General features: G+C 40.8%; 2 protein-coding genes across 6 annotated transcripts in view; one reads left to right on the forward strand and one right to left on the reverse strand.

The window, feature by feature from the left end:
• Nucleotides 1–1,012, forward strand: part of kcnab2a (potassium voltage-gated channel subfamily A regulatory beta subunit 2a) — an 88,719-nt gene extending 87,707 nt beyond the window's left edge. For all 4 annotated transcript variants that reach the window (XM_030133923.1, XM_030133925.1, XM_030133924.1 and 1 more), the window contains one exon: nt 923–1,012. In XM_030133923.1, the coding sequence (XP_029989783.1) occupies nt 923–1,012 (90 nt within the window). The remainder of the gene's footprint in view (nt 1–922) is intronic.
• A 2,800-nt stretch (nt 1,013–3,812) lies between these two features.
• megf6b (multiple EGF-like-domains 6b) overlaps nt 3,813–27,223 on the reverse strand; it is a 63,796-nt gene continuing 40,385 nt past the window's right edge. For both annotated transcript variants that reach the window (XM_030133920.1, XM_030133921.1), the window contains 28 exons: nt 26,532–26,654; nt 26,151–26,273; nt 25,388–25,558; nt 24,590–24,721; nt 24,347–24,475; nt 24,123–24,251; nt 23,776–23,910; nt 23,482–23,616; nt 23,024–23,149; nt 22,790–22,921; nt 22,305–22,433; nt 22,042–22,173; nt 21,466–21,594; nt 21,236–21,364; nt 20,759–20,887; nt 20,540–20,668; nt 17,992–18,120; nt 17,730–17,858; nt 15,466–15,594; nt 13,763–13,894; nt 13,554–13,682; nt 13,336–13,464; nt 9,134–9,262; nt 8,816–8,944; nt 7,020–7,148; nt 6,782–6,910; nt 5,762–5,890; nt 3,813–5,493 (listed from right to left, as the gene is read on the reverse strand). In XM_030133920.1, the coding sequence (XP_029989780.1) occupies nt 5,432–5,493; nt 5,762–5,890; nt 6,782–6,910; nt 7,020–7,148; nt 8,816–8,944; nt 9,134–9,262; nt 13,336–13,464; nt 13,554–13,682; nt 13,763–13,894; nt 15,466–15,594; nt 17,730–17,858; nt 17,992–18,120; nt 20,540–20,668; nt 20,759–20,887; nt 21,236–21,364; nt 21,466–21,594; nt 22,042–22,173; nt 22,305–22,433; nt 22,790–22,921; nt 23,024–23,149; nt 23,482–23,616; nt 23,776–23,910; nt 24,123–24,251; nt 24,347–24,475; nt 24,590–24,721; nt 25,388–25,558; nt 26,151–26,273; nt 26,532–26,654 (3,596 nt within the window). In that variant the 3' untranslated portion in view covers nt 3,813–5,431. The remainder of the gene's footprint in view (nt 5,494–5,761; nt 5,891–6,781; nt 6,911–7,019; nt 7,149–8,815; nt 8,945–9,133; nt 9,263–13,335; nt 13,465–13,553; nt 13,683–13,762; nt 13,895–15,465; nt 15,595–17,729; nt 17,859–17,991; nt 18,121–20,539; nt 20,669–20,758; nt 20,888–21,235; nt 21,365–21,465; nt 21,595–22,041; nt 22,174–22,304; nt 22,434–22,789; nt 22,922–23,023; nt 23,150–23,481; nt 23,617–23,775; nt 23,911–24,122; nt 24,252–24,346; nt 24,476–24,589; nt 24,722–25,387; nt 25,559–26,150; nt 26,274–26,531; nt 26,655–27,223) is intronic.

Raw genomic sequence — 27,223 nt, forward strand, 5'->3', positions numbered from 1 at the left:
GGTGGAAGAGCCCATGTGGCTGTTTACACCCAGCTGGGTAAATAGAATGGCACATGCTATTTTCACTCAGGTATTGTGTTCATGCCTACGACTGTGAGATATTTGTACCCGAGTGCAAAGCATTTTGGCGGTAAGGCTTCTACATTTGGTTAACATTGTGGAAGGCTCTATTTTAGGCCAAACTGTGATCTCTGAACTGCTACCCTAAAACTAACCAAGCAGTTTTGGTTAAAAGAAACTCGTTCAGTTCTTGTATGTAGTGGAGTATTCTACTGTGTAATCCAAGTTTCCAGTAATTGATCCAAGTGGTTCTATTCTGGGTGAAAAAAAAATGCTTTGTGGTTAAAATGAGTCAGTCTGTTATTTACAATATATAGACCGTATCGTTGTTCTTAATGCATCATTGGAGTTTATTAATGTAATAGTACATTTAGAGCAGAAGTAACAGAAACAATCCATGAGTCAGACCCAAAGACACTCAAAAACAGACTTTAACAAATTCAAGATTGAAAGCATTTATTGTCATATGTAAACATGTTCCTGTGCAATAAATCCTTGTTGTCCACAGAATGCCAAAAGATTGAAAGAAAAAAAAAAAAAAGCAGGGTTGATAAAAATAGTGCAAATTTAAATGGTTCAATTCTGTCTGTTCAAGTAAAAATGTAAAAGTGAAAAGAGGTAATAGTTACATGAGGAGAAGTGAACAAATGAGGTCGGCTTAAAATGTGCACCTGCTTCTGTGTCGTTTTCTGTTTGTGTGGTGAAGGTCTGTGGGTTGACCAGTGGAAGCCACAGATAGTGAAACATGTAGGCGTCCTCTACGCCACCTAAAGGCTGTGACGAACCACTGCACCCGGAACCAAACCTGATCCAGACCAGACCAGACCAGAAACCATGTTCACTGTGTTTTCTTCTGTCACAGGTTCTTCCAAAGTTGTCGTCATCCATCACACACGAGGTGGACAGCATCCTGGGGAACAAGCCGTACAGTAAAAAGGACTACCGCTCCTAACGCGCGGCACGGCCCCGCCCGGCAGGGCTGCACCGGCCTGCAGACGCAGCGCCCACCTTTGCCTGATCCTCTGTTTGCTTGAGCTTTTACTGAGTGAGACCCTGGCGCATGAGTCTGGCCACACCAAGGCCACCCAGGGCACCTCATTTAGAGTTACAGGGAGAAGAAAAGAGAAGGGGGAAAAAATACAGTCACCTCCACTGGAAAGGACGGGTTGACAAAGAAAGACGAAAGTGGAAGAGAGGTTAGGGATATGCGCTCATACTTAAATCAGTTAAACATTCAAATTCAGCTGAACGTATTTTAAAACCGTAGAGAAAATTACCTTTTTAAAAAAAAGAAGCACACGCTTGCTTGGCAGCCAGATTTGTTTTTGCTTTCTTTTTTTTTCCAGAGACTGAATGCAACTAAAAGGAAGATTACTGTAAGTTCATTCTGTATGAATATACAAGAACTACTCTGTTGCACATGTACCATAGCCATGCATTTGTTCCTTGGACATTCTGTTTACAAACACCTTTGTACTGTACGATTCTGTCGAAGTTTCTCTGAACAAACTGTTTGTTTGTGTCGTCTACATAATCAGTGTCGGGGCCCTGGTGTGGGCTTCAACAATCAGCACTTTAGACTTGTTGGAAGGTCACGTTAAGGAGGGGAGAGGATGGGTATTACAGTCGTCTTATGTCACAGCCGTTGCACTATAGAATCGCATGGCCTCCCCATAAGCCCCTCCCCTCATCCATGGCCTCCGTCTTCACTGGCGGTGCGTTTGTGCGGCCTCCAACTCTCCTGCGTCGGACAGGACCGAAAACGATCACACGACGAGTCAGGAGCGTAGGCTAGTGCGTCAGGGCGATCCGTCTGCCACTGAAGAGATTAGATTTACTCGTCCCTAACAGTAGGAACCGGAGACGAGCGTTCAATGTGACGTGGCGTCCTGCTTCACTGTGTTACCCAGCCTCTGGTCTGTCTTTACAGGCGGAGGAATCGCTGTACAGGAAGTGGTCATATCAGTGCTGGCTCAACATCTCATGGAAATCCCTCCTTGATCAAATTGTGTTCAAGTATTTTTGCCTTATTTCCTGTTGCATCAGACTGTGCTGTAGGCTTTGGCGTAGACGAGCGGCTCGGCTCGGACGGCTGACTGGTCCCCGGTAGAGACGCTGAGCGGCGGAGGCGACTCCTGAACGGCGTGTCCAGTTGATCCAGTTTGTGGCAGCAGCTCAGGGAACGGAGCAGGTGGTTTTCGTCCTGTTTTTTTTTTTTTGGCGCGCACACGGTCAGGAGGTCGTCCTCACTCTGTCTGTCTTTCATGTGTGGACACTGGGGAGGACCAGTGACATTTTAGCGTGGCTTGAGCCAAAGATTTTCTTCATGTCTCTCTGACAACACACCTTGCGTGTTTCACTCTCACTTCCTGCTAGATTATATAACTCATGTTGACGCATGTTCTGTCCAGCTTGTTATCTATCTATGGTATGGACTTGACTCCACATATATCTTTACTTGACCATGCTGTCGTCGTAGTTACCAAATAAGCCCCTCATATACAGAATGCATAGAACAGCTACTCGCTTTAGGATCGGTAAGGTTCGTCTCAGGCTGCGGATGACCTGAGACTCATCACAAGTATTATCGCAAAACTTGACGCCGCCCTATTATCATCGTTTCTCCTTCGGGTGCTCTCTTACTGTGATTAAAGCACAAGTGGATAGCATGTGATACATCCTCAAAGCATGGACCCTTTTCACCCGGCCGACAGTACCTACAGCTTACTAACACGCGTAGATAACCAGTCTTTACTAACAGCTGATGAACCTGCGAGGGAAAAAAAAAAAAAAACACGTAGAGAATAAGAAGTGTCGCGTTTGTGTCTGAACGAGGCGTAGGCGGTGCTAACGTGGACATCACTGTGCGGGCTTCGTCACTCCTATCCTTCAAATGTTTCTTGGTGAATTTTGTTGAGCAACAACCAAGTGATCTGTGTTCGCTGTTGATCCCATTTGTGCGTGTGGGGGCGACTAAACTCCTCCCCCTGCTTTAGATCAGGGGTGTCAAACTCATCTTAGTTCACATATAGTTCAATTTGATCTCAAGCGAGCCAGACTAGTAAAATAACAGCGTATTAACCTATAAATAATGCCGTCGACTGTTAATATCTTCAGTGGAATTTTTGCGCTTTAGTATAAAATTCATCCCGCGGGTCGGTTTTTGGTCCACGGGCCGTATGTTTGACACCCCTGCTTTAGATTGTTGTATTAGTTGATCCCCCGTCTACATTTGATTTGCGGTGTCTTGTATGTCTGGGTGAAAAAAACGCGCAAGCCAATGATGTTTTCTTATAAGAAGAAGAAAAAATAAATAAATAAGGACATTTAGTTTTAGTCTGTGGAGTTCCTGTGTCTTAATATTCGCATCATCAGGGAGAGGAGAGGAAGTTATTTCCTTTGAGACTTAAGGTATCGCTGTGCTTTTCGTCCAAACATCAGTGTTATTTCACACTGTGCTGACCCAGCTTCGGGGTCCGTGCACGTTGTAGATATAACGGAATGATGACAGGCTTCATCAAAACAAAAAAAAAAACAAAAAAAAAAAAAGAAAGGCTAAGTGTAGTTACAAGAAATTCACGCTTTAAGAGGTCTTCGTTTCATCTCAATAAAAGTATGGAATAGTTCAGAAATGAAACCAGACCCACAGAAGGATAGAGCTTATTTTCCAGAGGGTTCTTCGTTATACAAAGAGTATATTTTTTATGTTTTAGCCTTTAATGCAGTAGAGAGAATTAAAATAATTGTTTTTATTTTTTTCGTCATGCTGCATTTTTCCTATCAGTATTGTATCAATCTTAAGACTGACAACAAGAAGCAATTTCTTTGTGTTGTGAATGCATTATGAGGAATGCTCTGATGTGAATGAGACGGTGGACTAAATTCACACGATGAGAGTCTGGTATCTCCTGTACATAGTTTGACCTTTGTATATATTTCTGGTTGTGATCACCTCTGCCTTTTTTTTCTTCTTTTTTCTTTTTTAATTTTCTTTTGCAGGCGTTGCTATCTGCACTGTGCTTGAATTTAGACAGGATGTACAGCTTCGATCTTCAATGAAAATGAAACTGATAAAAATAAGAATGGTAAACGAACCCTCTGTGTCTGTTTTCATTGGCAGTTCTGTGTGGGTTTGGGTTTTTTTTTTTTTTACAGAGGAAACCGACAGATTTGGAAAGTGTTTCCTTTTAATCCAGTGAAATAGATGCATTTTAAAGGTTGCAGTTTATTCAGTCATATAAAAATGAATTATAAATATGATCAATCTATACACACAGTTACAATGAAATATTTCAACACCTGGATGCTGTGTAGTCATCGTCCCAAACAATGGACGAAGATCAATATCATCTGGATCAGTTTATCCATTGAACAAAACCGTCACATCGACTAAAATGGCTGAATTTTGCCGGTTTTTGTCTCTTAAGTTTGTGAATTGAATCATTTTCTTTGTCAACATCAAACTGAGTGTCTTTGGTTTTACATTCCTCTTTGAATATTTTTAACTCATCACCTTTTTTACAGTTTAGTGAAAATGTATCTCACTAAATCAGGAAACTAACTATGATAATAACAGTACAGCCTTTTGTTGTGCTGTATAGTACAGTGCTACAGCGTAGCACATGGGATTCTGGGTAGTACTTCATATTGTATTAATGGAAAAACACCTTCAGAGTCCAGCAAGAACAGCTTTTGCTTTACAAAATAAGAAATTATTTTATATACAGATCGAGAAAGTTATTTGAAGCAGAAATATCCTGACAGCCTGTTGCACAGCTCCTGCAGAATTATATGCGTTCTTTCAACATGTTCGCTCATGTTGCCTTTATGAAGCTGAGGTCTGAGGTGGTTTTTATGTTAAATACATTTGATCTGTTTTGTGACACAGTTCTCTGATTTTCATATTTGCAGAATTACTCTGAAGGCAAATAAAGCGTGGTTTACTGGAGCAACTTGTTTTAGTGGTGAAGCTCGTACTGGTCTGCACCTGTGTGTGTGTGTGTGTGAGAGTACAAACTGCAGACAAATATTAAATAACATTAGTGCAGTAAACATGGGTTCAGTCTCACAGAGGAGGAGTGGATGTGTGGCGCTGCAGCCTGTGGATGTTCTCTGAAGACTAAAGGCGTTTGTTTTGGTGCTCCTCACACACAGACGTACCGGGGACAGTGTCAGACTCCAACTGTTCAAACACTTTGGCACCAAAAACTTTCAAAGGCGTCGTCCAGCTCATGCCCAAACGTGGAAGAGTTTTTCTCATCAGAGTCCGTTTCCATGAGTGCCTTCGGCTGCTACAGCGTCCTGTCACCACCTTTCACTCACCTCGGTGAAAAGCTGATGTTTGTTGGAGTCTCCGGCGGCGGCAGCGGTGCTATAATGAGTTGTCGTGTTGTGAGTCTCTGCTGTTGCTGTAGGTGAGGCGTGGAGGTCCTCCTGAGGTAACACACATAAGGAGAACCATGAGACCAGCTCAGCAAACATTATACACAATCAGAGCCAAATGACACCAAAGGGAAAGTGCAGCTTGTGCAGTTCTGCTGCGAACACTGACAGGAAGTGAACGCCGTCAGCACTAAACTTGTTATTTACTCGTATTTCATTGCATCAGCTGAACTGTCACTTCTGCTCTGCCTCAAACGTGGACCCTGATGTAATCCTGGATGTGATCCTCCAGTCAGTCATTCAGCAGGTTAGACGGTACCTTCCTGACAGGAGACTCCCATCCAGCTCTGCAGGCAGCTGCAGCGGCCGTTCCTCGGGTCACACTGGGACCCGTTCTCACACTGGCAGGTCTCGGTGCAGTCCGGCCCAAACAGGTTGGCTTTGCAGTCTGAAGAAACACAAGAGGAGCTAAACTAATGACTTACACTAATCAGTCACACTTAATGAGAAAACAGAGTAGAGGTACAGTCTTCAGATAAAAACATACGGCCCACCGAACAGTCCAATCTGGCCCACAGGATGAATTTGCGAAGTGCAAAAATTACACTGAAGACGTTAACGGTCGTGAACGTCAGTCATTGTAGTTCAGGGTCCACATACACACCAATTTGACCTAAAGTGGGTCAGACCAGTAAAATAATAGAATAATAATCTAGAGATAATGACAACTCCAAAAATTAACAGATATTATGTCAGTTACTAAATGTTTTGTGCCTTTGTAGATCCACTGTGATCTGTAATGCACATGTATATATGATAAGTTTATACATAATAACACATTTTTATATGATAGACATTTTTCTGAAGAAATTCCAGGTTCATGGTTAAGTTTAATCACATTTTTTTGTGAAAGGATTTGGACTTGTCTCTATTTACAGGTTATATCTACTGGTCTGATCCACCTGAGATCATATTGGGCTGTATGTGGGCCCTGAACTAAAATGAGTCTGACACCCCCCACCAGGTAAAACATCATATCTAGAACTTATTTATGATTTATTTTGATGGTTACCTTATTTTCTAATCATTGTTTTAGTGATCAGTGTTGAACGATATGAGGTTTAAATGTATGTTCATGGTCCAGTTTAAAACTAATCAAATCACATCAAAAGTTGCTTCTTCTCTAATGTATTTTTTAAAATGTACGCATATATGTTTTTTTTTCCCATTTTAACCAGTTAAGTTCTCATCTGTACCCCCCCTTACATTTCAACAGTAACCTCCTGTCACAGGCAGATGTAAATACAAAGGCAGGCGGTTCAGCTTTGATGTGTATTACCGATGTCACATCTGGGTCCAGTCTTTCCTGACGAGCAGAGACATTTTCCTGTGACCGGATCACAGGGACTGTTCCCTTCGCAGTCACACACCCTGGCACAGCTCTGACCGTACGTACCCTGTTCACACACTGGGAAAAGAGGCAACAACAGAAGGGGTTTCACACAGACTGGACTGGCTTAATCAGACCCTACAGACTCAGTAATCCTGATGTGGTGTGGTTGCTGGTGATGCCTGACCTCGGTGACAGCGGGCGCCGTGGTAACCTGGAGGACAGATGCACTGACCCGACACTGGGTGACAGGAGGCTCCGTTCATACAGTCGCACTGAAGCTGACACAGTGGACCGTGGAGACCGGGAGGACACGCTGAGGACGACGGAGACAAGTCACCCAAATGTAATCAATGAAAGCCCAAAGTCCCCAAATCATCAAGACTGGAAGCAGCAATTATGTCAAATCCATTAAATATATTGACTATTAATGTGCAGGGCTTTCAGCAGGGACTGGAGTAATTAGTAATTAGACAAAAGTAAAAGACTTCAACACAATGAAAGACTTTCATGTTCAGACCATTGTTTCTGTTGGATTAAACTCGAGGCCTCGGGTCACGTGTAAAATGTGTATCATGTCCAAAATACACGTGACCTGAAGCCTTGAGTTTAAATACATGTACTTAATATCTGCGTTATGTGCATGGAGAGGACAACATGTCTTCCACTGTACATCATGTGAGACGTTTTATCCTTCACACACGAAGGCTGTAGCGACATCAGATGGTGGATCACAACGGTTGACTTTTTTGCAACATAATCAGTTAAGTTTTTTCCCCAATAAAACATCATCAGTGATGTTAATGCAACTTTCTAACAGTAATGTTAACTTCATACCCCATGTATCTATGATGTTACAGTGAAATTGTATGGAACGATTTAAGATTTTATTTCAGCTCAGATTTTTTACCTCCGCCAGGAGGTACTGTGATCACTTTGCTTTGTGTATTTGTTTACATGTTTGTTCGTTCATTAGCAACTTTACGGGAAAACTATTACAACCATCTGTACTAAATTTTACCCACAGATAGGCCTAGGCCCTGGGACCAACCCATTAAATTTTGGGCCAAATAGGCCAAAGTTCAAGGTCACAGCAAGGTCACAAAATGTCTAATTTTCCTATCTCTCATCGTTGAGCAATTTTCGAAAATTCATAAAAAATTCAAAACGACTCCGATTAGCCTCCAATTTGATACACCTGTAGCTTAGAACAATATCTTGCATCTGGCACAAAATTGTCCACATTCACTGTGGAATGTGGACTCTGTGGACATTTCAATTTAACGTTGAAAATCCCATTTACCACACATTTTTCATTATAATTCAACAAATATTGATTGGAATTTAATATAATTTGACATACACATGACTGGTACCAAGCTTCAACTTTTTCTACTGTATGGAACAACCTTGAAACTGTTTAATTTAAAAAGAAATAGTCGATCGAAGGTTTGCGTTCTCTGAACAGTTTTTTTTTTTTTTTTTTTTTTTACATTTTTAACCCTCTGACACCATTTGGGGCCATTTTGGCACTAAAGTAAGTGTTGTATTTTTGTAAATGGTGTCAGAGGATTAAGAAGTTGAACTTTTGTTGAATCAATGATTTTTGCAAAAGAGAAATAAACCTAACATTTTAAATTAATATTAAAAGTCTGTTCAGGAAATCAAATATGGACGTTTAAAGCCTATGTTTTTGACACTGTCTGCATTATTTTTGGTTGTTTCTAGTGTAGACAGACTGGATAACCTGAAGGAGGTCTGATCTGGATCCAAACCTGTGCTGCTGCTCTTTAAAGTCACACACTCCTCTATATATTAAAGGTAAACAATGACTAGTCCAGCTTTAGATCGGTTTTATACTCTTCAATCATTTCCTCCTGGGATTAACAAAGTATTCTGAGTCACAGCAGTTGATTACGTATTATTGTTGACTTGGACATTTGCGGTGTGTGTGTGTGTGTGTGTGTGCGCGCGCGCTCTCACCGTGTTCACACACATGTCCGTAGTAGCCTGGACCACACTGACACATCCCCGTCACTCTGTCACATGTGCCGTTATTTTGACAGTTACATTTCAACTGGCAGTTGGCACCGAATGTGCCTGAAGGACATTCTGAGACACAGATGAACAAAGCGGAGAGGATCAGGTGAAGCACATCCGTCTCACATCATTTACACTCGTCTCTATGTTTAGAGTTTGCACACAGTGGCAGATCATGAATGTGATAATGAGCAGGAAAAAAAAAAAGACTCGTCTCAGAGTCGACTGTGGTATGAAATGAGGCGGTGTGAATGTTGTCACCTCGGTCACAGCGGGGTCCGGTCCAGCCCAGACCACAGGTACAGTTTCCGCTCACAGAGTCACAGAGTCCAGCGTTAGTGCAGCCACAGCGTCGGGCGCAGTCTGGTCCGAACCAGCCTGGAGGGCAGCCTGAAGCACAACACACACTCACATTAACACACAGCCTGCAACAGTAACACTAACCCAAACGGACAAATGAATCCACTGTTTCAGAAGGAGGTTCATCAGACCAGGCACAGCCCCACTGTGTGTGTGAGGACTACATGTGTCAACAGTAGGAGGATATTTAATCTGGTCCATTTTCAACAGTGTTTATTTGTAAATATACAGTAGTGGAAATAAGCTTTTGCACACTTAAAATAATACACAATCTCAAATATTATCATGAAATATTTATGGAAATGAGATGGAGTTATGGCTGCACCAGACAGACACAAACAAATGCAAATGATTTTTTGTTTGAAAAAAAAATAACAAAACTAGATTCTTGACAGTTTCAACATATCATTTTCTGAACGCGTTTCATTATCTTGACGAACCATCCAGTTCTGACCTTGATGGAACAGAGCACATGCAGCATGTGGGTTTGGAGAATGGAACAATATTTTGCAGCATTCAATGACTTAAGATGGATTCTTAACGCAAACACATCACTAATACTGAACATTTTCACCTGCACAGACAGAATCACACCATGCTCATGTATGTGATCTGTACACATGTCTATATATGTGTTTGTGTGTGTAAATATGTGTATATACAGGGTGGGGAAGCAAAATTTACAATGAACATTTAGTTGTTTTTTCTCAGCAGGCACTACGTCAATTGTTTTGAAACCAAACATATATTGATGTCATAATCATACCTAACACTATTATCCATACCTTTTCAGAAACTTTTACCCATATGAGTAATCAGGAAAGCAAACGTCAAAGAGTGTGTGATTTGCTGAATGCACTCGTCACACCAAAGGAGATTTCAAAAATAGTTGGAGTGTCCATAAAGACTGTTTATAATGGAAAGAAGAGAATGACTATGAGCAAAACTATTTCGAGAAAGTCTGGAAGATACTATTAAAGAAGAATGGGAGAAGTTGTCACCCGAATATTTGAGGAACACTTGCGCATGTTTCAGGAAGTGTGTGAAGGCAGTTATTGAGAAAGAAGGAGGACACATAGAATAAAAACATTTTCTATTATGTAAATTTTCTTGTGGCAAATAAATTCTCATGACTTTCAATAAACTAATTGGTCTTTCAATCCCTGCCTCAAAATATTGTAAATTTTGCTTCCCCACCCTGTAAGTGTACATGTAAGTGTCTCCCCTGTCCAGCCTGTGGTGTGTTCAACATGTACACAGCAGCAGTAGATAGTATTTACAGGTTTGTTTGTTTTTTTTATTTGTGCATTTCTGTATTTCCTGTCATGTGTCTGTTCATTGTACTGGCTGAATGCTGTTCTTACTCTTGTGTGCTTTGTTGTACTCCACTCTTGCTGCTGTGAATTTGGGACTAAAAAAGGAATATCTTATCTTATTTGCATTTGCACTGTGTATTATCTATCTCATTCTATTTTTTTGTAATCTTTTTATCTATTCATACTTTTTTTATATATTTGACATTGTATGGACAGTTAAGCAAGACCTTCACTGTACAGGGAACATGTGTCCTCACTGTGCATATGACAATAAACGCTTTGAATCGTGAATCAAATACATGGGGTGCCCAAATACTTTTTTCCACTACTGTTCATTCACTGTTGACATGAAGATCTGCAACGTATTCCAACAGAATTTAGCACCTGAATAGTTTAGATCCTTCAGGAGCTGAGATGGGTTGAGGATCATCAATTGTAAAAATATATATATATATTCATCAGTGACAGATAGGAAAGGATTGGTATATTCCTCCTCTAGGGTGCAGCGCAGAATTAAAAGATTAAAGGAATTAATGCAGGACTTTGTGTGCATAAAAGGCCTAATCTGAACATCACGGCTTCAGGAACAGACATTTATCTGTGAGTGATAATCATGGATGGAACTGTACAGTAGTACTTGACAAACAACAGTTAAAAAAGAAGCCGTTTGTTAACACTGTGTCCAGACACGCTGTCGACTTATCTGAGGAAGTGAGGCGTCAGTGATAGACCGTCAACCACAGAAACATCCACTGTGGTAAAAAACAGAGGCGTGAACATTACCAGGCCTCACAGTTCACTCAACTATGATTCACCTTTTAACGATTAAACGCACGAATCCGATCAGAGCTTCTATTCAAAGTGACGACAACAGTCTGTTCTGTTAACAACTGTGTGTTTTCAATAACAGCATCTGAGTGGGGTCACATCAGTACATAAATATGACACAAACCAACCTAGAAATCCTATGATAATCCCATAAATCCTCCTGCACTGGAATAGATGTAAACATGTGACTAAAGTGGTGAAGAAAACTTTTTAAACAACATGCATTTATCATGTATTACATAAAGAATCACTCTTAAGTCATTGAACTCTAACAAGTATCGTTCCATTCTCCAAATCCACATGCTCCCTTCTGCACATGCTCAGTTCCATCGAGGTCAAAACTGGATGTTTCAGCAAGATAATGAAACATACCCAGGACATGACATGTTGAAACTGTCAAGACTTTAGCTCTTCTTTTTTCCTGTTAACAATTAACCGAAAAACTGCATTTGATTGTGTCTGTCTGATGTGACCACACCTTTTGAAACACATGCAAATTTTCCACACATATTTCATATTATGGCTAAAATTTACTTAGGGGGTCAAATGAGTGGCCGTTTTTGTCAAAAAAAAGTTGTAAGAAATGCATAGAACTGTGTTGAAATAATGCTAATACATTTGTGCACAGACTATTGATATTATTTGACAGTGGAAGCTATATTTTCAGAAATATTGGATTTTGAATAGCACATGTATGTGAAAACTTTTGCTGGTGGACGGACGTGACATTACCCATGATGCTCTGGTCAGTACCAGTACTTTATTAGTAATAAACTTATATACTTACTATTGCTAATTCTCCTCTTATTCATAAATGTTAGTATTGTGGATCTAAAACAATAACAGCTGACACAAAAACAAAATGTGGCAGTGGGTGGATGTGACATGGTTGTTACGGATCCCATCATACTGATGCTCGGCAGCCATGTCACCGTTTCCACGAATGATCCCTGTGCAAAAACTAGTATCAGAATTATTTACTGTATAGTTTATCATCATACTAAAGAGTAAATAACAATATAGAATTGTTATTTTTTTAAATAAAAATGCTTATATTAGAAAACTGTTGATATAAAAAGTGATGTGTGACATTCTTAACGTATGTATTGGCGTAACATAAGCAGGATGGATCAGCACCATACTCCATATTGCAACCTGTAAAAATAAAACATGTGATATGTAGTATATAATCTTGTAAGAAAAACTGGGGAATCTAAAAGAACAGAATATTTGTTTTTCAGGTAAATTCAGTTAAAATATAACTTGGCCATTTGTGACATGAAAATATAGCATTAATTGTGACGAAATTGGACATTTTTAACCTGAAAACATAGTTCATATGACAATCAACATGTTGCAACAGAACTGAAATCCTGTAAATTTGTGTAACTTGCATTTACCAACACAAAGTTCCTTTCAGGATTCACTTATATGGATTTCTTATGCACAAAGACATAAATAAGACCTCTAAGCAAATTCTACCTGATTAATATTAGAGTAAAATTTTTAGGGTGTTCAAAAACTTTTATTTTCCAGTTCTGTATTTTCTGACCTCATGATTGGATCCTAATGCATCTTTGAATTGAGACATTTTTCTATACTTTAGTCATATTTACAAATAAAATGGAGATGACCCAACAAAAAGCTAAACATCATCTTCATAACAGTCCGTTCTGTCTTTATGTTAATTTTCTAAGTTGTCTCAACATAAAACCTTTATCTGTTCTTTCCAAATGTCTGTTTTCCTCTTTGACCAGTTTGACTTTTCTTTTTGTAGTTGGAAAAATGACTTGCATAGTTGGGAAAATGACCTGTCTTTCATAATCAATCTAATGGCAGACCTGTTTACAGATCATGTCGGAGATGATTCATGAACTCATGGCAGTCAGGGGGGACAGACTTAAAGACTGAAAACCAAAAATAAACCAGACCAAAACTCAAACTGTGTCTGTGACCCACCGTGGGCACAGTCCTGTCCTCTCCGCCCGGCCACGCACACACAGCGGCCGGTCACTGCGTCGTTCTGGGCTCCGTCTCTGCACAGCGCCACCTGAGCACAGTCCACTCCGTAACGTCCCACTGGACAGGCTGTTACCATGGAGACAGACCCAACAGCTGTCATCCCACACTGCGACACTCATTTAATAATTCACTGTCACAGTTTCACACGGACTTACTTATGTTACAGTGTGCTCCTATAAAGCCTGCCGGACATTCACAGGCGCCGGTGGAAGGGATGCATTTGCCTCCGTTTTCACACTGACACTCCCGTTCACAGTCAGGTCCGTATCGACCCTGCCCACAGACTGAAAACAATCAACAGTTTAGAATTAGTGTTTAATGTACATTCTCCTGATATGTGTAGGACTGATGATGTTGTACATACTTTGGTCACATTTGGGGCCTTGGAAACCTGGGGCACAGTAACACGATCCGGACACCGGGTGGCAGAGCTGGTTCGTCTCAGAACACTGACAGACCTGGTTACAGTTCTGCCCAAAGGTTCCTGGGAGACAAGCTGATGGAGGCACCAACATGGACAGTGTCAGACATATCTATCTATCTATCTATCTATCTATCTATCTATCTATCTATCTATCTATCTATCTATCATGGACAATGCAGAGAAACACAGCAGACATATATGGTCGCAGAAAAAATGATTAGACCACCCCTTGTTTTCTTCAATTTCTTGTTCATTTTAATGTCTGGTACAACTAAAGGTACATTTGTTTGGACAAATATAATGATAACAACAAAAATAGCTCATAATAGTTTGACCCTTTCATGCACACTGGCCACTACAGTGGACAGCTATTCTACAGCTGTTCTCTTGTATATTCATGTATTTTGTTGTTCTTTTCGCTGTTGTTGTTGTTTTTTACACATATCTTTATTAAAGTTTTAAGACACTACATGTCTTTTCTGGCATGAATTGGTAACATTATGTAAATCTCTCCTGAGCATAAAGCCCCAGAATCACAAGCCCTCCCCATAGTTTTCACACAATTTATCAGTAAATACATATTTCTGTGTGTCAAAAATTAAACGTGTGGTGTCCAGCTGAGTGGACATTTTTGCAAATTCATGAAAAATAGGTTCATGACAATTTTTCTTTTTCATTATTATTTTTTTTAAATGTATTTTTAACATTTTTTTTAAATTATTATTGTTTTTTTTTTAAATTATTATTATTTATTTTTCAGAAGAAAATTTTTAATCGCATTGGTTTTTTTTTTTTCATGCCTAAAGGGGAATAAAAACACTCAGGAAAAAATTTTGATTAAGGTTCTCATAATTCGTGCATGAAAGGGTTAATTTCAGAGCTGATATCCAGCCATTTTCCATGGTTTTCTTGATAATAACCAAAATCACTTCAGGTCTTACATCAATAGCTATGGCATTGTACTGACAAAAACAGTGCTTTTAGGCATTCCATGTTTTCTTTTCTGTCTGTTTTAGTCACATGATACACACAGGAGTTAGTACTTGATTGTATAACCATTGTTTTTGATGACTTTTGATGGTCTAATAATTTTTTCTGCGACTGTAGAACATCTGATGTTCTGCACAAAGAGTGTCTAACATTCAGCTAGTTTACAACTCCCATCAGTGGTTGGGCTTTTCAACAGGGAAATAAATTAACAATATAAACAACAATAATAGAAAAACTGTATAAACAAACAGTATAAAGGAATATTCACAATCATACATTCACACACTCAAGGATAAAAAAAAAAAAAAACCTCACCAAACATCATACATTTTAGAAGTAGGTACGTTCTTGTTTTCAGCCATTTGTTAAACTTTGCTGTGAATTTTTTACGTTTGTTATCGGTTTTATTTCATTTGGCATCGTGGTCCAGATGCATCTGCCCTTTACAGTTCTACAGTGGGATATTTTACAGCTATTGTTGACAGGGCTCCTGGTGACTCTGCTGTCTTTGAATGAATCTATGAAATGACTTTGGATTGTATTTGTGAAGAAATCAGTGAAGCTTTCAGAGCTTGATTGTAAAATGAACCTCTGTGTTTTATTGTAGAAGGATCTACTGTGCATAATGAAGTGATCTGAGGGGTTTCACTCACTCTGTTCACAGCCGTTTCCAGTGAATCCAGGAGGACATCCACATTCCCCTGAGATGTGGTGGCAGGACGTGCCCTGAGCGCAGCTGCAGCGCTGAGCGCAGCCCTTCCCATAGGTACCCGGCAAACACGCTGACAGGAAATGAAAGCAAAACCCCCCATGTTTAGAGCAACAAAGACATATTCAAGTCTATGTATAGACGCAATGTCAGGGGTGTCAAACAGATCCCATGGGCCAAAACCGGCTCACCAAAGCTTCCAGTCTGGCCCGTGGGATGAATTAGTAAACTGCAAAAATTACACTGAAAGTCAAGGGTTAAACTCATGTTAGTGCCAAACTCAAACATTTTAACCTGTTACTAAATGTTTTGTACTTTTGTTGATCCAGTGTGATTTGTAATGCACATGTATAAATGAAAATATTGTTAAAATTGCACTTATTTTTCTTTAAAAATTTTCTCTTGTAAAGATATTTTGTAAATGTTAACATTTTCATAATTTAATTAACGATTTTGAACTAAAAGAAAGATTTGCTGTTGTTATTTATAGGTTATCACGTTATTATTTCACTGGTTACGCCCACTTGAGATCTTATTGGGCTGTTATGTGACACCTGAACTAGAATGAGTTTGACAGCCCTGCACTCTGCCCTGTACTAATTCACCAACCAACAGCCTTTTCTTTCTGTCTGTTGAGTCTCTTCTCATTCACTCATTACCTGAGACATCACACATAAGGAGTAAGAAAACTTAAAATATAATAAAACAGAATCATTACTATACATACAACATAAAGTACTTTACAATTCCGCATAAAAACATGAACAACACTTCAGGGTATCTGAGTGGGACATATTTATTTCTCTTTTAACTGTGTTTTAAACTAATGTTAAATGAGCGGGGTGTGTATGTGTGTGTGTGTGTGTGTGTGTGTGTGTGTGTCATGGTCTCTAATGAGCGTTGGCGTGAGATGAAAACGCCAACTGTCCAAAGTGTCCTCCTCATAGGTATTATACAATCTGCTCCGGTGTGTCATCACTTTGTTTTCTGCTTTATAAAAGCATTGTGTGTGTGTGTGTGTGGGGGGGGGGGGGGTGTCAACACAAGCCTCAGTAAATGTGTCCCAGGACAGTAAGTGAGGAGTTCTAAGTCACAGCTGTTGAACATTTCACTGTGAAGCGTCTTAATAATCTGATGATAAACTGACTGAACAGGTTTGAGCTGTACATTTTATCAGAAATATAAAACCATCCATACTTTGACCTTTAAATCAGAGAAGGTCAAACTAAGTGAGCAACAGACGAGGAATGCTACTTTGAGGACACAAACATACGCAATAAATTAAATATTAGCTGTAATATGTCACATTCCCGCATTAAAATATGTCATAATGATTCAATTGTGTATAACTATGTTGTATATTTGTTGTCATGTGTGCTTTAATTGTATCCGATGTTTCCAACCGTGTTCAGCCTCAGCAAAATTGGGAATTTGATGACAGTGCAGCCTGCGAACACTGGACTGGATTGTTGGATGTATAGATGTACATTATTATGATCTGCAGCTCTATTTGACATGAGTTCATGTGTTCAGGTATAAGAAGTTTAACTATAATGTATAAAATGGTTTCAGTGAAGTGTTAACAGTAACACTTTTTTTTTCTAATAGGCTATATTGAATAAGTTTTAATTGGCGTTAGACTCAGGAAGAATAGCTGCAGCTTAAACTAAACTAATCTTTATTAAGATAAAATGAGTTATTGTTCATCTGGCCCTTACATATATATGTTTGACAGCATAGTTTTCAAAATATTCTAGTGACCGTGTAAACAGCATAATGTGATACACTTTATCTGATTGGGAGAAATTAGATAAACACACCTAGATTTCTCCACAATACTCCCATGCCTTCATGCATGTATACCCATTAATCTGATTTTTTGTTCTTTTACATCTGTGCATGTGGGAAAAAAAAAAAAAGTGGAATTCCAGTGATGGAGTCTACCATTACTACCTACGCACTCTGTAAGAAATCCAATTAATGAACTGAAACATGTAAACCAGTTTTTTTTTTGTTTTTTTTTTATTTCTGCAGTGCATGTAAATGTGCAAAATCCAATTATCCCAATTATCTGATTACTTATATTTATTGGATTTTTATGGTCCTGTATAAGCTCAATGTAATAGGCTAGTAATTTCCATAACAACACAGACATCCTCCACCAGGGGCTGCAAGAGCCCAATAGTGTGGATGTGAGCAGACGTGTACCTTTGTCACAGGGCTTTCCTCTCCACCCTGGTGGACAGTTACACTCTCCAGTGACGTGGTGACATGTCGCCCCGTGCACACACCGACATCTCTCCTCACAGCCAGAACCAAACAGACCTGGTTCACATGCTGAGTAGAAAAGGGCAGATTAGAAGTTAGAATTCATGAGCATCCAGGGAGCCCACCTATTTCACACAGTCCAGAGGGTCTGTTGAGGTCAAAGCTGCTGTGGGTCTGTCAGGTTTATAGGGTGGAGGCTCACCTTTTTCACAGTGGTCTCCGATCCAGCCGGCGCTGCAGCTGCACCGTCCGCTCTGCCTGTCGCACTGGCCGCCATTCTCACATTCACACTCCTGCAGGCAGTCGGCCCCGAACCGACCCGCTACACACTCTGTGAAAACACACAGCAGCATGCACATGCACAAACACACATGTGAGACCGGACAGGACAGAAAACAGAGACCGCAAACGACAGGAAAACCTGCACTGTCACAGTTTTGCTCAGGGCTGAAATGTGTTGTTTTTTTTTTTTTGTCCAATAATTTATGGTTGGACTGAGTTAGGAGCTGGCAGTCAAAGGTAGCAGCCACGGAGTTTAAAGAACATTCCAGCGTCAGGATTAGAGGTTTCCTGAGTGCGAGGAGGGGGCTGGACCTGGCTCGTCCGGCCAAAGAAAGGTTGTAACAGGCGCAGAGGGAGGATAGTATGTGATGAGGAGCTCAGAGGGAGAACCAGCTGGAATGTCACTGTGAGGTCGACTGAGACTTTTACTGAGCAGACTCCGCTGTGGTGTGCTAACACTCTGCCAGCAGCAAATAGCCAGACTTTAGGCAAAAACATATGAGCTAAGGCAGCAAATTAAACTCAGGCTGATGTATTTCCTGAGCACAGTAAAACAACCACAGGCCACTGTTTTAAATGTTTACTTCAAGGTTGAGGTAAAGTTATTCCTCTGCGTTTCTGTCTCGAGTAACCAACATCATCATGAAAATCCCTGATGGTTTTACAGTTAAAGTTTAGACTGGACTCATTCATCACAATCAAGGCCAGTATTAATGTAGGTTTAGGCTGTGCTACTGAAGACCCTGACTCTTACACTCTCACCTTCAGGACAGATTTTCCGATGCTCACTTTCAGTGTTATTTCCAAAAAGTTTTAGATGAATAAACTGAGTAAACTGTGTTTGTTGCAGCTGGTTTGATCATGTCCAGCTTTCTAGCCCGGCAAAACTTGCTGTAGCATTTTTTTTCCCCAGAGCCCTGCTTTGATTTGCAGTGGTGTAAAAAAAAAAAAAAAAAAAAATTAGTCAAATACTGTGACTAAGTATAATACTGAAGTACGTTACTTGTGACTTTATGCTTCTACTTCACATTTATTTGGATAATATAATACTCTTAAATTCAACACATCACACTTACACGGCTAAATCCAGTGATTTTCTACTTTTTTCTTCTGATGTGAAAAACAAAAGTAGAGTGTAGTTGGGGCCACATTTTAAACTAGAAGCACTCGGAGAGCGCAGACCTCCGCCAAGGCTGATCAGTGGCCCCCCCTGTGGGCCCCCCCCCCACGCCAAGGAGGTTATGTTTTTGCCAGGGTTTGTTTGTTTGTTTGTTTGTCTGTCTGTCTGTTTGTCTGTCCGTTAGTGTGCAACATAACTCAAAAAGTTATGGACAGATTTTGATGAAATTTTCAGGGTTTGTTGGAAATGGGCCCCCCCGTGGGCCCCCCCACCCCCGATCACCACCAAAATTTAATCATTTCTTCCTTATCCCATTTCCAACAAACCCTGAAAATTTCATCAAAATCTGTCCATAACTTTTTGAGTTATGTTGCACACTAACGGACAGACAAACAGACAGACAAACAAACAAACAAACCCTGGCAAAAACATAACCTCCTTGGCGGAGGTAATAAAAAAACCCCAGCTCCAACCAATAGTGATTGTTAGCCCTGAAGTTCTCACATGGTTTCACCTCAGTAAGTGTTCAAACATTCCACAATGTCACCAAAAATCAAAGATTAGAGATAAAAATTAAAATAGTGCATCTTTGTTCTTTCCACTTTCGTTAATGATGTGATGGTCTCTCAGACTGATCTGGTATCCCTGTAGATAAAGTGTCTTAAACCAGCTCAATCTGCAGCTGCAGTACACTGGTGCTTCTCTAATAATATAACATTATCATTTGTCTGTTAGAGGGACCAAACCTGTACTTATCCTTCAGAACTTTCACTACATTGTGCTGCTTGTACTTAAAGTATCAGAATACTTCTTCATGTCAGATGGAAGCCAGTGATTTGCTGTGGTGACCCCTAAAGGGAGTAGCCGGAAGTACAGCAGGGGAAAATGTTATTGGACACCCTTACAATGTTACACACTCTCACATATTAACAGGAGATACTTGCAGAAAAATCTTATTTGTATTTCAAAAGGTGTGGCTGTATCAGACAGGCACACACCAATGCAAACTATTTTTTTGTTAAATAGAAATAAAACACCTTCTTGACAGTTTCAACATGTCTTGGATGTGTTTCAAGGGGCATTATCTGCGCAAACATCCAGTTTTGACCTAAATGGAACAGAATATGTACAGAAGGAAACATGTGGGTTTGGAGAATTCAATGACTCAAGGGTGATTCTTAATTCTTTCTATCACAAATCCATGGGGCGTCCAAAAACTGTTTTCCACCACTGTGGTCATAGAGAGACTTCCTCTGGTCCACTGGTAATTTGTTTGGTTTGTACCAAGTCAAACATGACATTTTCATTTAATTGATCAGTAATTGTTTTCACACATGGAGCCTCTTACCCAGTTCACAGGCGGTGCCCGTCCACCCACTGGCGCATGCACATTTTCCACTGGTCTTGTTACAGGTGGCTCCATTCTGGCACAAGCAGCGCTGTCGACAGTCTGCTCCATAAAACCCTGCAGGGCATTCTAGTAGAAAACACAGACAAACCCATGCTGTGACCCTTACTGAGCCATCGTATACAGGGTCATTTGGGTCTGCGATGTGTGTGCATTCACCTTCTGTGCAGTTGGGTCCAGTCCAGCCTGGTGTGCACACACACTGCCCAGTGGCCGGGTGGCAGATGCCATCGTTACGGCAAGTGCAGGTTTGGTTACATCCCTCCCCATAGAAACCAGTCGGGCACACTGCCAGAACAGGGACAAACAATATCATTACCTCTTGATGAACTCCGCCGATCAAAAGTGGAGATTCCAGCACCTGGTAAATGATACAGGCCGCAGCATGGGGAACATCAACTCACTACTTTCTCATGTGTGACTGGGCTGGGTTTTCCCAATAACTCTGAAACCAAGCGTGTTTTTGTTCCTCTGTGACTCAGCGTTACAGAGACATTCTCAAAAGCTTTGATGCTGCCACACAATTATCCTTATACAAGCCTTTAATGAAGCAATTTCCTTCAAAACACTGGGTAATAGTATTAAATTGTATGTCATTCATGCAGTTTTACATCTGATGCCGTGCTCCTCACTCACTCAGGTTGCAGGATGGGCCGATCCAGCCAGCGGGACACGAGCAAACCCCACTGACATGATCACAGCTTCCTCCATTCAGACACAGACACTTCTCCTGACAGTCCAGCCCAAAGAAACCCTGAGGACACGCTAAGACAGACAGATGCTACCTGTTACTACCTCCACACGAAGGTGCATATGTTAATGTTCGTTAGATGTATTTAGCTTCAAGGTTAAGCAGCCTCTCTTACGCTTTTCACAGAAAGTGCCGGTCCATCCCACCTGGCAGGTACAAGCTCCACTCACATGGTCACACAATGCCTTGTTGTCACATTGACACAGATGGCGGCACCCGAGACCAAACATACCTGCAGGGCACTCTGGGGGAATAATATGACACATCATCACAATAATATCACATTGTTCATAAGTCAGTCTTATTTTATGAAGGTTGACAGTAAATGACACAGACATTAACTGAATTGATAAATTCACTATGTCTAACATTAAACTATGTGTTTTAAATTTTTACTTTGGGGCCATCTGGTGTTTGCACCAAGTATGACACTATGTACAGTAACAACGTTAGTGGAACATGTACATGGCTAATAATGCTAAGGCATTGAAAGCAGTACATACTTATTTTACACAAACAATTAAGGAAACACAAATGTTCAATGCTGTCAGTTCTCCTTGTCCTTAGACAAATGCCGTGGATGGAGATGGGTTAATAAAACCAGTAGAAGTGATATGTTTCAGACTTTCATGTTCAGGTTAGGGTTTTTGCACTAGGTAACTGTAAATCACAACAGAATAAAGTTACATACTCTGATGGCAGTGTGTTCCTGTGTAACCAGCCTCACAGTTGCACTGTCCGGTCACGGCATCACAGCTGCCGTCTCCGTTTCTGCAGTCGCAATTCTCAGCACAGTCTGCTCCCCACTTCCCTGCATCACAAGCTGCAGCAGGAACAGCACAGAGACACCTCAGGTCAGATATAAGACAGTGTTTCCCACATAAATCTCTTCTCTCTAGAGTCGGATATTCAGTCAGCTCTGCAGCGATAGCAGATGTTTTTCTGGACTCGTACCTTTCCTGCAGTTGTGTCCAGTCCAGCCAGGAGCACAGGTACACCGCCCACTCACTGGGTCACAGCGAGCATTGTTCTCACACACACACTTCATTTGGCATCCTTGACCGAATCGTCCACTCGGGCATGCTGCACAAGGAAAAAGTCATCAAGACTAATCTACCAGAACAAACTCCACCAGATTGCACAAGTGCACATCAGGTTCCCATGACAGTTTGGTGCTCTGCCGTCGGACATCAAGTGGGGCTTTTGAAATGAAGTGGAAATATTTGTTCTCTTCAGACAAAATGGGTCTGAGGTGGTTTTAAGGTTAGTGAATAATTTTAGCTGATGTTCCTCTGTCATTTAATATGTTACTTTATTTCATGTTCAAACTGCATCACCGCAGAATTTCAATATTCCACACTGCTTTTATTTCAGCTCAACTGGCTATTTAATGCATGTTGCTATGGAAACTACCAAAAATGCCCACTGCTGCTACTCACAGTTTTGGCAGAGTTTGCCCATAAACCCTGGAGGGCAGTTACACGACCCATTGTGTTTATCACACACGCCACCATTCTCACAGAGCGGGCAGGTTTCAGTACAGCCGGAACCCCAGAAACCCTCTGGACACACTGGAATGGATTCATGACAAACATAATTATAGTTGTGTTTATGAAAAATGTCTGTGATTAATTCTGTGCTCATAAACTGTTTCAGTATATGTTGGCACTCACAGCTCTCACAATGCTTTCCTGAGGTTCCTGCTGGACATTTGCATTGGCCGGTCACTTTGTCACACGGGGCTCCAGTGCAGTTACAGGGGTGGATGCAGCCGGATCCGAACCTGCCCTCTGGACAGTCTGACACAGGACACACAGGGTAGATGAGAGCCAGAAACTAGGACTGCACCTAATGATTATTTTCAATATCCATCAATCGTTCAGTTGTTTCTTTAGTTAATAGTTAAGTTGTGTGGTTTATAGAATGGTCATAATTACAACCACATATCAACAGATATTCAGTCTGGTGTCACAGACGAGTATAGATACCAGAAAATAAAGTTATGAGAATTTAGTCTAATCAGTTTTTAAAATAGCTGGTGAGTAATTTACCAAGTTGATTAACTGATGGTTTGTTGTAGCTCTAAAATGCACACATGAGCTTCGAGAACATTCTTTTTCAGACCACCTACCTTGTTCACAGCTCTCTCCATGATGACCAGGCGGGCATTTCCTTTGGCACTCCCCAGTCACATGATCACATGACACTCCTTGAGGACAGGCGCACTTCCTGGTGCAGCCGCTCCCATAAGTACCTGGGTTACATTCTGTAGCGCAGGAGCAGAACAAAGTGGCATTTATCACCCACTCACCAGGGTGAGAAATAAGATGTTAAATGACAAATAAGATGTTGAGTAGAGCGGAACACACCCGCCATGTACTGTAAGGCCCTTTTGATGAGCACCATTGTGTGACAGTGTGCTCACCTTCTTTGCAAGTGTCGCCATGGTAACCAGGTTTACAGACACAGGTACCATGGCGACGGTGACACTCCAGAGTGTTCTGCTGGACACACTGACACTCCTCAGAGCAGCCTGGTCCAAATGTCCACTTGGGACAGGCTGAAGGAAAAAACAAGTCAGAAGAAATGGAATAAGACAGGAAAGACTAACTCTAAAAGAATAATTACACACTGCTGTTTTAACGTTGGTTATTGTGCAACTAATGGTGGGTCTGGCAGTCAACATTTTTATAATCTGGATCTTGACTCGGAAGTTTAAGTGCAGTGTAAAGTCAGGTGTAGAGCTGGTGATGGGTGGTCAGCTGGACTCACGGAGGTGGCAGAAGCGTCCGTACAGTCCTGGATCACACAGACAGGCTCCGTAGGTCCGATGGCAGCGTCCGTTATTGGCACAGTTACACTTTTTATTGCACTGCTTCCCGTAGAAGCCCTTAGGGCAGCCTGAAGATGGAAAACACTCACAGTAAACCGGAGTGAATATGTTTTACTGAATATTTCAAAAACTTTGATCTGTAGGACATGGGTAGACATCTCACCATCCTGGCACAGATCCCCACTGACCCCCGGTGGACAACGGCAGCTCCCACTGACAGGATCACAGCTGGCACCATTTTTACACTTACAGGGGAAGGAGCAGTTCTTACCAAAATATGCCTCAGGGCACGCTGTGAGGTCGAGAAATAAGAGCATCCATCACTGCGACATGCACTGATACACCGACAGTCCACAGATATGAAACAGTACAGACGTAGTGTACATAGTGGATAAAGGGCCCTCACTCTGGTTGCAGATGATGCCCGTCCATCCATTGGGGCAATCACAGCCATTTTTCAACGGATTGCATTTTCCTCCATTAGAACAGTCGTCGCATGTCAAACTGCAGTCGTTTCCAAAAGTGTCATCCAAACACACTAGAAACAACAAGAGCAAAATAATTACCAAGACACATGTTGGTGCTGAAAGGCAGGTGACAAGGAAAGTTTACAGTCATGACATCTGACACTGGAGTGACTCCTACTGGATTTTTCAGGTACAAGATTAATTTGTCAGGTGGTTCTGAAATGTGTACACATTGTCAACACATGACAGAGTGCAACAGCTTTCAGTCACATTACAAGGAGCTTAGGTTTGTAAGAATCACATGTAGGTGCAAAAGGACTGGACTGATAAACTGTTGAAGCTCTGTTTAAATGAATTAGTGCAGTATGTTTGAGTTATTGTGCAGCCGTTACTCTTCACTTTCAGTTAAGTAAAATTAACTTGAATGTTAAATTGCTGCTGTTGTGAAATGAGTCCATCAACACAAAACAGAGCCTTTGAATTCCTGTTACAGGCCATGATCGGTTGCCAAAACACATGAGGCTCAACATTCCTGCCAGAGAGGCTGCGGTGCTACAGTATGTATGAACAGTCTGGGAGCATGAAGCACAGCAATTAACCCCCAACCGTGTGGTCTGTTCTGCCTGCAGTAAATGAGGCTGTCAGACAGCTTTACCTCCTGAGACTCACACTCAGGTAATCTGATACAGGCTCCTGTTAATGATAATGAGTGGTTAATGGTTTGAGTGGAAACTCACCAAATTTCTCTGCGAGGTTACTCTCAGCTCTAAGCTCCCCTTCGTCATCTTCGTAGTCATCATAACGCTCCAGTGGTTGGTTGTAATCCTGCAACAAGGTAAGCTGGGGGCGAATGAGAGGCAGCTCAATGGCACCTCTGCTGGACAGAGCCTCGACTGCACCTTCTAGAGCTGTAGAGAGAAACACTGACGTTCAGCAACATTAAAAATATGCTGCACATATAATAGCATTACTTTATATGTCTAAAAGATCCCCTCAACTTCAATGACAATGAAATAATTTATTATAACAATAAATCTTGTCTCACATACTTTGAAAGCAAATAAGACAATAAGCGAGTAATCTAAATGTTAAAAGTTAAAAATGTGAGAAATTGGATAATTTCTTAACATTAGCATCACTAATATAAAGATAATATTACTATGAGTCATATGATTGTGTGATAAACTTTAAGCTCATAAGAACAGATATGTTGTCATATTTTCTGTCCTTAAATGCATGATTTCTTAGAGTGAATATTTCCTTATGTTTGTGTCAAATTGTGATGATTAATGTACTATATTTTAACACAGTCCTGAAACAGGCCGTTTTCAGTATTAATGACAGCTGCCTATACAAAGACTGGTTGAAAGCAGCTTGTTTAAATGGCGTAACTGTTTTACTTTGCGGTACAATGCCAAGAGTTTAACAGGTTTTCCATTGGCATGTTTCTGGTGTGATTTCCACTCACCCACTGTCTTTAAACTGATTGCTGATACTCACGGATGCAGGAGAGCCGGTCCTCATCCAGACGGAAACCCCGGCGGCAGAAACACTGGAAGGACCCAGCGTTGTTCTGGCATGTGTGATCACAACCGCCGTTCGCTGCCAGACACTCATCCACATCTAAACAACATGGACACAACACAGACTGTGAGGCCTTTTCTACATTAATGAACCTCTGCGGAGAGGCTGAGGAGAGCCAATGCCACTTAAACGGATAGAGCTCACCTTACATGTTACACTAAAACAAAGACAACTTTGTGAGTGTTTGTGTTGACGTCTTCTGGGCAAACTGGAACTGTCCCAGATTCAACAGAAATAAATACTTATTTTTAAGTAAGTGTAAGTGCTCCCGGCTTTCTGACTGTGTGTTAAACATACCATCACAGCTACATCCATCTGAGTTCAGTCTGTATCCTGCTGAGCAGTAGCATTCATAACCTCCGGGGTAGTTGGTGCAGTCCTGTTCACAGCAGGAGCTCTGCTCCCCACATTCATCCATGTCTGCCAAACACAACAAGCAGGAAGAGAAAAATTACAATCGTCCACAGTCATACATATCCATACGTACCAACTGAATATTTTCATGAGGCAATGTATGTTATCAAGGGAAATGTAAGAACCACTTACAGTCAACGTTAGAACATGACGCAACACAGAAATGATGCATTTACCTTTGGTTTGTATCAGTAAATATTTACTACTGCAATTCAGACATAATTAAATGACTACCTTTCAAAGTCAAAATTTGGTTAATATAGTATAGCTGTTGTCGTTTTACCTTTGTGTACTAAAATCTCCATGTGGTTTATCCATGTGGTTTATAATCTGAAGCAGTAAACTGATTCAGGAGGAATGGGACAGGACATTAATGTCACTGTGACATCCTCCAAATTCATTAAGTATTATATGTTTTCTCATCTATTATAAAATTACTGTGCATTTCTGTCTAACTCTATGTAATTGTAGTATCTACTACCCTGGAGTAAAATTTAAGCAAAAAATCTGACAAATTATGTTTTTTTTATTAATTCATTTTTATAAACACATATAAACACACATGCACCACAGTT

Source organism: Sphaeramia orbicularis, chromosome 5 (assembly GCF_902148855.1).
Source record: "Sphaeramia orbicularis chromosome 5, fSphaOr1.1, whole genome shotgun sequence".
Taxonomy (NCBI): domain Eukaryota; kingdom Metazoa; phylum Chordata; class Actinopteri; order Kurtiformes; family Apogonidae; genus Sphaeramia; species Sphaeramia orbicularis.